This window comes from Galeopterus variegatus, unplaced genomic scaffold (genome assembly GCF_000696425.1).
Source record: "Galeopterus variegatus unplaced genomic scaffold, G_variegatus-3.0.2 Scaffold4907, whole genome shotgun sequence".
In the NCBI taxonomy this organism is placed as follows: Eukaryota; Metazoa; Chordata; class Mammalia; order Dermoptera; family Cynocephalidae; genus Galeopterus; species Galeopterus variegatus.
This window is the reverse complement of record NW_007731018.1, coordinates 144,595-154,104: the sequence shown is the minus strand read 5'-3', so window position 1 is coordinate 154,104 and position 9,510 is coordinate 144,595. Positions and strand designations below refer to the sequence as shown.

The following is a 9,510-nucleotide window of genomic DNA, read 5'->3' as shown; positions in this document are numbered from 1 at the left end:
CATAGTTTTAAATTGTGTTTCTTGCCGAGGAAGAGCGAATGTCTGATGTAAGTGTGCAGCCTGTCTGTGACCAGGCGCTATGCACCCCCTAGAGCGTGCCAGACCCCCACCCCCTTCTCTCGGTGCAGCTGGTGCCAGGGGCAGAGAGGCTGGGGGTGCGTCCCGCCTGTCTTTAAGTGGGTTTCCTGGAGGCAGGATCTCTGCAGCCACTTCCTCCCACAGAGGAGCGAGGCTGAGCCCTTTCCCTGCTGCTTCTGGCTAGCACTTTGGCCGTGAACGTGAGAACACTGTCGAGACCGGTCCGTGAGTTTATAGGCCGCATCCTGCTTCTCCGCTTTCATGTGTGCTTGAAACTTCCTGATAAACAGTGTTTAAAAACTCCATCAGTGGACAAGGGAAGGGATCTAACCTTTGTTCATTACTGACTCTGCAGGGCATCGTCCGAAGCTCTTGTCTCGTGTAGTCCTCACAGATCCTCTGCAGTCCATTCCCATTTTACAAGTGAGGACACTGAGGCTCACAGAGGTTACCTCTCCCACCCATAGCTAGTAACAGGCAGACTCAGGGTTCAATCCCAGGTCCGATAACCATCGGAACTCAGGGGTTTCCACCCTCCCTAGCAGGCTCCTAAAAGCAAAGGTTTGAGCCAGCAGGAGGAATGTGCTTTTAAATTCAATTATATGTTTTGTTGAGGATGAGACAGAAGCTTAGCAGGTGCCTCTGGTCAAAGGGAGATCCCCAGAGGCAGGATCAGTGGACAGGAAGTTTGTGGCTGTCAAGGATCGGGGCTGTTAATCTCTTCAGTTTCCTGGAGAGCTCATGCTCAGGAGGAGGGGCAGACAGGCAGAAAGCAATGCAAACCCTCCTCTTAGAGGTGAATCCTCATTTCTGGGAGGGGAAGCAAATTTCCCTCCAGCTGTGAACCCCAGCTCAGCCACAGCACTGGAAGGGAAGCTTCTAAGGCACGTGAAGACCCTGGCGTGCCCTGCCGTCCCGAGGCGCCCCCTCCCGTCCTCACAGCCCCTCCCTCTCCGTCCCTGCTCTCTGCACACGTTCTCTCCCTTTAGGTCCTAACCCAGCCCAGCTCCTGCCTCACAGTGGAGCTCCCAAAGTGTGGTCCCTGGACCAGCAGCGGGAGCAGCCTCTGGGAACTTCCCAGAAATGCCAACTCTCAGGCCCCTCCCCAGACCGCCTCGATCAGAAGCTTTGCAGGTGGGGCCCATTGGTGGGGGCGTGTGTGCACAGGTGAGGGTGTGAGCACAGGTTTGAGAACCACCAGGAGTCTGGAGCCTTCTCCCGGTTCTCTCCCTGGGACGCATTTCTCCTTGTTGCTGAAGGGCTTCAGGTCTTCAGGTCATGCTTTAATTTGACCTTCCGTCCTCTCTCTCCACCCTATTGGTTTTCTCATGGCACGTATCACAATGGGCGATTTTAGATACAGTGTCTGTTTCTTTACTAGTTCAGCTCTGTCTCCATGCAAGCCCCATGAGGCCAAGGCCATGTCCACTAATTAGCACTGTGTCTGCATTGCCTAAAGGGGTACCCGGCACACAGCATGAACTCAGATTATTTGCCCAATGAAAGAATGAATGAATAGGAAGCTTGAGAGACTAGTGGGGAGGCTTGGTGGAGATGCCTGACTGAAGTCCCTAGTGGGGGACAGAAGGGCTCAGCATGGTGTAGGCCTGGTGGAACAAGCCCCACGTGCATGAGGGACCTGGCTGCAGGTCCTAACCCTGGCGCGTGTTGACCATTGACTCTGGGCAGGCCTCTGCCCCTTCCTGAGCCTCTGTGTTTTTATCAGTGAGTCAGCTCTGACATTTTCTAATTTTAAATGTATTGGGCACTGGCCCTAAATATTCTTTTTATTTTTGTTCTATTTTGATTCTTTGTTCCATATTGGGAAAAGGTGATAAAAAAGTGGGGCTGCGTGGTTTGTCTTTCTGGTGCACGGGGTGGCAGTGATACTGCGTCCACCAGAAACTGTCCCTCGAGGTGGCCAGGGCTCTCCTTGGCTGGTGAGGGGGCTGGGGAGTGATGTGGGAATTGAAGGGGCTGTTGGAGTGTGTGGACAAGCGGGAGAGGGCTGAGGGGTAGGGGAGCTAGCCCCCTCGGGACACCAGGAAGCTTCCCCACCTCTGGCCCCTGCCATTTCCTCCCCTGTCTGGACCAGCCCTGCCTGCTAAGGAAGATCCTGCTGCAGGTCTTTGCCTTGCTGGGGGCAGCCGAGGGGGCTCTCCCAAGAGAGCAAACAAGGTTTCAGAGAAATATTCTGTCACCCACGGCCAGGTGCAGGGACAACTACGGCTGCTTTAAAATACTCCGATCCTGGGGCTGAGCCCGTGGCGCACTCTGGAGAGTGCAGCGCTGGGAGGGCAGTGACGCTCCTGCTGCGGGTTTGGATCCTATATAGGACTGGCCGGTGCACTCACTGGCTGAGCGCAGTGTGGGCAACACCACACCAAGGATTGTGATCCCCTTACCGGTCACGAAAAAGACAAAAAAAACCCCAAAAAACAAAACTCCGATCCTGTCACAAACACCTGGCTCTTTTCCTTCTGGAAGTTTCTCACGTTGCAAAGGCAGATTCTCTGGAAGAGGTCAACGTCGCCAGACTGGTCTCCCTCCCAGGGGGAGGTGCAGCCTGTGTGCCTGACGGGGAGAGAGAACTGAGAAGCCTGGGAGGCTGAGGACCTAACCCCAAGATGTTCTCATGGTGACTCTTCTGTGTCGGAGGCGACACACGTATTTATTTCTGAGACTGCACGTGCTCGTTTTCTCTTTAGCATTGGCCCAGCTTGAGGTCTGTTTTATGAGCTGGCATATAAAGTCGCGACCCAGTGAGGCTTGGAGGCAGCTAATGAATGTTGGAGTCAACCTATCCCCTTTCATTGTTTTTATTCCTCCCATCCTCCTGCATGTTAGAAACATAATGAAATGGAAAAAGAATAGCAAGAGACGACACAAGGTAGTGTCTGTAGATATTCTGTCAAATGTCTCATCGTGGCGTCGTAACACCGCATTCAGCAATTCCACCAGAGAATGCGCTGATCGCCAGGGCACGGGCGCTGTGCAGGGTGGGGTGACGGAAAAGCCGTGTCCCTGTTCTCAAAGAGCTCAAGGTCCAGCTGGGCAGAAAAGGAAATGGATGTGAGAGTTTCTGCCTCAGAAAAGGAACTGAGGGGAGGAGCTGGGGGGCGGTGGGAATTTCAGACCAGGTCAAGGCTGTTCTACACGGGGGAGCCACGGGGCGTGAGCAGGGCTGGCCACAGTTGGGTCACTGGTTTGGAAAGCCCTGGCTGGTGGCGGGGGGAGGGACGGCAGTGGAGAGACTAGAGATGGGAGGACCAGTTGGGAGGCAGTGTCCTCGTCCAGGTAGGTGTCGAGGGCATGAACAAAGAGGTGGCCACGCCAAACGGGAAGAGGTGGGGACGAGACAGTTGGGCAGACCACGGACAGGCAGAGCGGGGCGCAGCAGAAGCCCTGGACACGGGGCCTCAGAGCAGAAGGGAAGGGGCCACTTTTTCTTGGAGCCTTGCCAGAGTTGAGACAGAACTGCAGTGAGAGGGAGTGGTCCCCAAGCTCGCCTCACTCTGAAACAGCAATTGCTGATTCAGGGACGGTCCCCAAACCACCTCAGGCTCAGTACTTTTCTAGAAAGACTCGTGGAAACACTGAAGGCTGTTACACTCATGATTATAATTGATCACAGCAGATTGAAATTGGCCAAGGGCAGGAGCACACGGGGCAGAGTCCAGGAGGGGTCATGGATGGGTGCTGACGCCCCCTGGCCATGCCACGTGACAGCACTCACAGAGTGTCACCAATCCAAGACTTTGGTGTCCAGAATTCTTAGTCAGGCTTGATCACATATTGCCTGCGTGGATGACCTTGAGTCTTTAGTCCTTCCAGAGGTCAGAACTGATACTGTATGGCTCAAAGCCCCATCATAAATCAGTGTCAGCTTGTCCATGGCCAAAGCCACCTGGCAAACAAGACACTCCTTCCAGGCAGGACATGCAGGGTCCCAGAGATCACTTCCCAGGAGCCGAGGTCAAAGGCCTGACCGCTCTCTGGGTGTGGTTCAGTCTTCACTACAGAAGCTCGATGACTGGCACGAGAGAAGAAACAGACGGATGAAGACCCAGAAAGTGCGTGGGTAGAAGGAGAAAGGGTTTAAGCTGAAGTGTGCATCTTCGGCTTTGTTCAGCGCTGACGGCGTCAGGATGCGCATGCACCCTGATGGCCACGGACGCTCACACACACCAGGCATCTGGCTGTTCACTCACCTGGGTTGTCTTTGAGGCATCTGGGGTTGATGTTTCACAGCCTGTTGGATGCTGGGTATAGGGCTCATGCTGGGAGCAGAGAGACAGCCAGAACATTGTGCAAAGAACATGTGGACCGCTGGCCAGTGTAACCTTGACCACTTCCCTGCACCTCAGGCCTCACCTGTGCAATGGTAGCGTGGAACAGCCAACAGGTGTCGTGGGGATTAAATGCAACTCTAAGGGTAAGAATTCTTGCATGTGTAGCACAGAAACCCTTGTGAAGAAGCAAGAACATACTGTGTTAAAATCCAGTGTCTGAAGGCGATTGCTTGCTAGGGTAACTCTCACGTGCTGGTTTACAGTGAAAGGCTGTGATACTTTTGGAAAATGCCTTACAGTGTTGGAGGAATTACTCCTGAAATGACGCGCTCATTGTTTGGTCCTAGGTGAGGCTCCAGGTGGGGCTGTATGCCGTCTACCTTCTGGACTGGCTCACTGTTTTTAAGAAAGAACAGTTCCTCATTCTCCGCCTGGAAGATCATGCTTCCAACGTCAAGTACACCATGCAGAAGGTCTTCCAGTTCCTGAACCTCGGTATGAGAGTTGTGCTTCCGACCGCTGGGGCGGAGCGTGGGTTCCGTGGATGCTGGCTATTTTTGGAGCTCTCTGGGTCAAGTACAGACTTAGTAGAATGGCCAGGGATAGGCTTAAGTGGCAGGCCCAGGGTCTCCCTAAGGGAGGTCAGTTCAGGATGTTTTTATTGAGCACCACCTGCACATGGGTCATTGTGGACAGCATGGTAAGGCGTTCTCTGGGGAACAGGAGGTGGCCTCCCCAGTGGGAGCTTACAGTCTAGTGGAGGGAGAGGTGGGAGACACAGCTGAACTGACCGAGGAACTGGTGGCATGACGTGAGGAAGGTGAGCATCGTCTCCGCAGGTGCGCACCGATGATCTGGGATCCCAGCTGCTGAAGGGACTGTGGGGGGCTTCATGGAAGGAAAGGGTCTGAGGGCTGAGCTTTGAAGGACTGACAGGATGTCAGTGGTGGCTGGAGCAGAGTCCTGCAGAGGACACGAGGCTTGGAGGAGGGAACAGACAACCTGCCCCACTGCAGGTGTTGTTGGGGACCCCTGGAGTCAGAGCCACGTGGCTGGATTTTGGCTGCTTGCCACAGCACCTGTGCCTCAGGGGAAAGGGAACCTGCCCTCAGCCTGGGGACACCTGGCAGCCAAAGTCCTGAGAGGCACTTTGTGGTAGCAGGCCACGCCGCTGGCCATGCTGAAGGATGGCGGAAAGGCTGAAGCAAGAGCAAACCACATTCCTTCCCACAGCACCTGCTGCAGCCCTAATGACCTCGCCTGGGAGCTTTGTTAATTGAATATTTCTTGAAATGTATGTGCCCACCACTGGGACTTGGGACCCTCTCATCATTTGACTTTGTTTCTCCTTTTCCTGGAGAGCTAGTCATATGATGGAGTGTGATTACTTTTTTCCCTTCTAAGGCCAAGGGCCATTTGTCTTTGATCTGGCTGCACATGTATTCTGTCTCACTAATGAGCTTATCTTCCATCCCTAAGGTGGGCAGTAAGGCCAGTTCTGTATCTCCCGTCACCTGGGACTCTGGGACATGCTTTTTCTGTGCATGGATGAAGGATTTTGGCCAGATCCCGAGAGCCCGGGGTAGAGGCCTGGGCAGTGATCTGGTGCGTGAATCCAGTGAGAGGAGTGTGGGCCAGTGGCCAGGGTGTGGAGGTGGCAGCCCCTGCTAGCTTGTTCTGCGGCCTCTCCTCATTGATATCCTTGCTGCAGGTGGAGGCTCAGCCAGTGGGGTCTCTGGGCACAGGTGGTCTCCTCCCCGAGGCCACCTTACAGCAGGACACACAGGGTGAAATGTGCTCAGCCACGGGCCCTTTGCCTCAGCAGCCAAAGTAGAAATGACTGTGGCAGAATATTCCAGCAGCCAGTTAGCAGGAAAATCTAAGCCCATGGACTGTGCCTGGCGGGAGGCACAGTTATCTGAGGACAGGCTGACAGCCGTGGAAAGTAGCCCATTTGGGACAATTGGAAGTGAACCCATCCTCTAAGCTTCAGGTGAACGCTGCAGCAGCGTGAAGTGCCCGTGGGGTTCCCCGAGGGTGGGCTCTGAGCACCGGCCAGAGCAGCTCTGTGCTGCTTCACAGTCCGACTTCCACCGTCCTCCCTCAGCTCCTCCAAAGTGGGCCCAGCCAAAGAATTTTAATCCCCAAACACATTCTTCCTAAAGGAAACTCCCGTCTCAACATGAAGCATAGCTGGGATTTTTGCAAAGTTCTTTTACTTCCTGGCTTGACTCCTGCCTTTTTCCTTTTATTCCAGGGCCCTTGAGTGCGAAGCAAGAGGCCTTGATGACAAAGAGCCCCGCATCCAATGCACGGCGCCCTGAGGACCGGAACCTGGGGCCCATGTGGCCCATCACACAGAAGATTCTGCAGGACTTCTACGGGCCTTTCAACACCAAGCTGGCGCAGGTTCTTGCTGATGAGGCCTTTGCATGGAAGACCACGTGAGGGCTGAGGTCCTGCTACAGGCCCTGGGTCCACTGATTCCAGCATTGCCATGATTTTAAAAATCTCTCTTTGTGGAGGTGCGATGTGCTCCTTGGTGGAGTTGATGGAGAAAACCTCTGGGGACGCAGTTTTCTTTCCCTCTCTGGGCTGTGTGAATTCTATCCCTTCCAGAATTTCCTTTGTGGTCAGGCCAGCCGCTGACCCCTCACTGGGCTCCTCCGTCTGAGGCCACCACGTGCTCCACTTCCACAAGAATTCAATTCTGCTCCAAGAGTGCCCAGAGCTCCAGGGTGATGCAGGCGGGCACTGTTCTGGGTGCAGAGAGGGGCTGCAGGGAGGTCGCTGCCAGCCTCGCTGCCTTCGGGAGAGCCTGAGTCTGGGAGTTGGCAATTCTGGGATCCGATTAGGCACGCCAGAGGTCACGCCACAGGGCTTCTGAGAACTGACATAATTTACATTCAGTTTTGAAACACTCTTCTTCAGATCTCGAAGGTCATTTGGGTGGAGAATCGAGGCTCAGGAATGGAGTCATCTTTCTGTTTTCTTTTTCCCTTTCTCTCCAAAGTCAGCCCATCAGTCTCTTCATATATAAACCCCGTCAACTTCACTGTTTCCGAGAGAATAAAAGAAGTTGGTTATTTTGGCAGCACGTTCATCTTCCCAACCTCCTCCCATTCTGTCCTTGTAGACTTCAGTTATGTTTAACATAGAAAATGAATGTGTTTAAAATAAACCACGTTCTACATGGGACTAGCCCTCGCTCTCTTTTCTGCCTCTTTAGATGTTTTCTCAAGAAATTCAGTTTATAATCAGAAAAGAAACATTTGCTGTTCATGCCAGAAAGTGCAACTGCAAGGAATCGAACACTTCATGGACAGTCTAGCTAACTCAAGCTCTCACCATGTGCACAAGGTCATCAGAGAACTGGAGGATGTGTAAAAGCTCAGTGCTGGCCGGCTGCAGGCACCACCTCTCCGCCTTCCTACCGGAGTGAGTTTATTATCCATTCTCCACTGTGCGTGGTCGAAGATCCTCCCTCGGGTAGGGAACTACAAGATACTTGGGTCTTGATTCAGAAACACAATGACAAACTAAATTTGGGCTGAACATGGTGTGCTGAGATTCAGAACGAGATCGCAAGAAGCTGTGTCCTTAATGGAACCTTTTGGGCCACTTAGCAGCTTGGGCCAGATGGAAGGGCTGAAGGTCTTGCCATTTCTTGAAAGTCATGGGAAAGATTGAAGAGAACACTTGGGCCACTTGGCACACAGCCTCTGGTGGGAACTCGACGGAGCTTTGCACTCGAGTGTTGTCCAGGGAAGTGTCCTGTGAACGAAAGTTCCCAGGTCGAGACACCGTCCACCCAAGTCAGAAAGTGCAAACACCTCCCCGCTGAGTTGTAACTTGCGTGTGTGAGACAGACCAGCTTCGGTGGTCAGAGGTCCATCTGCAGGTGCTCAGGTGTCCGACCCTGGCACTGTTTTTCTTCTGCCATCAGAGATGGATACACAGCCCATTTGAAGGCATGCAGAGGGCTCCTAGCACTGGCAAGGCGGGGCTATTTCTGCTACTGAAGGGGCTGTGTGTCCTAAACACCCACTTTCAGGGACAATCCCCTCTTTATCTCGCAGCCGGCACTTGGAGCAGCAGCCAGTTGGGAAATCTGGCCTGAGCACAAGGATGCTTTAGGGAGATATCACTTCAGTGTGTGTGTGTGTGTATTTATTTGCAATACAGAGTGCGTGTGTGCATGTGTGTGTGTGGGTGCATTTTCTGAGTGGATTCCCTTCAGTTCTGTTGCCGACGAGGCTCCTCTGCTCTGGACATAACCCCTTTTATAGATTAATTTCTCTGCCAGTTAACTTGTCGTTTCCAGCACATGTTTTGCTATTCCACACCAACCATAATTACAAGGGATTTTTCTTATGCACTCCTGTGCATGTGAGTAACATGTGGTATAACTCTGCTTCTTACAGAAGTGTGACTGAAGGTGTTATTTCCAATATTATTTGGTTGATTACACGAATCTTTTTTAACACACGCAGGCCCATCCCGTCAGTGCCAACCAATGCCACGCAGACACGGTTTCTCTCTCGAGGGGCCTTTCTCCGCAGGGCAGCGTGTCACCTCTGCTTCTTCTCATTTGAGGCCCAGCTCTTGCAGGCAGCACAGATGCCATTTTGAGCAGTGGCTTTCTAGCCTGTCATCCCAGACCAAAGCAAAACGGAGCATTTCTCACGACCTGGTATTGAAGTTACTTTGTGTTCTCAAAAGCTGTGTACCAGATTGTATTAAATTGTACTCCCTTAATCGTGTAAGGTATGCTAAGGGAATCACAGTCGAGCTGTACTTTTATTACTATTTAACATGATTAAAGACGGACCATGTGATTGGTACCTGCAGCGTGCACGCTCCCTCTCTCTAGTGTAAGCGCGGCCCCGCGGGTTCTCTCCACGGCGTCCCACGTGTGTGAATGAATTGTGGAGATAGTTTGGAGTCTTACCTACACCAGTTGTGCCCACTGTCGGTGAAGGGGACTTAGGGCATGGTGACTGGTGAGAGATGAGGTGTGATCATGCTAATGTCTAAGCAGAAGAAAACGAGATCAGAGAGGCAAGGATTCAGATGTTACCAGGAACTCCCTGTGCGAAGCCTGTTGTGGGTGGGAGTGGGGTTGGAGGCCCATCCCAGC

At 53.0% G+C, this 9,510-nt stretch overlaps 1 protein-coding gene across 1 annotated transcript in view; it reads left to right on the top strand.

Annotated features, from left to right (window-relative positions):
* The window catches only part of LOC103603992 (carbohydrate sulfotransferase 15-like), a 14,931-nt gene extending 5,717 nt beyond the window's left edge, over positions 1–9,214 (top strand). Inside the window, exons 3-4 of the mRNA XM_008588574.1 lie at positions 4,718–4,865; positions 6,628–9,214. Of these exons, the coding sequence (XP_008586796.1) occupies positions 4,718–4,865; positions 6,628–6,818 (339 nt within the window). The 3' untranslated portion in view covers positions 6,819–9,214. The remainder of the gene's footprint in view (positions 1–4,717; positions 4,866–6,627) is intronic.
* The last annotated feature ends 296 nt before the right edge of the window (positions 9,215–9,510 follow it).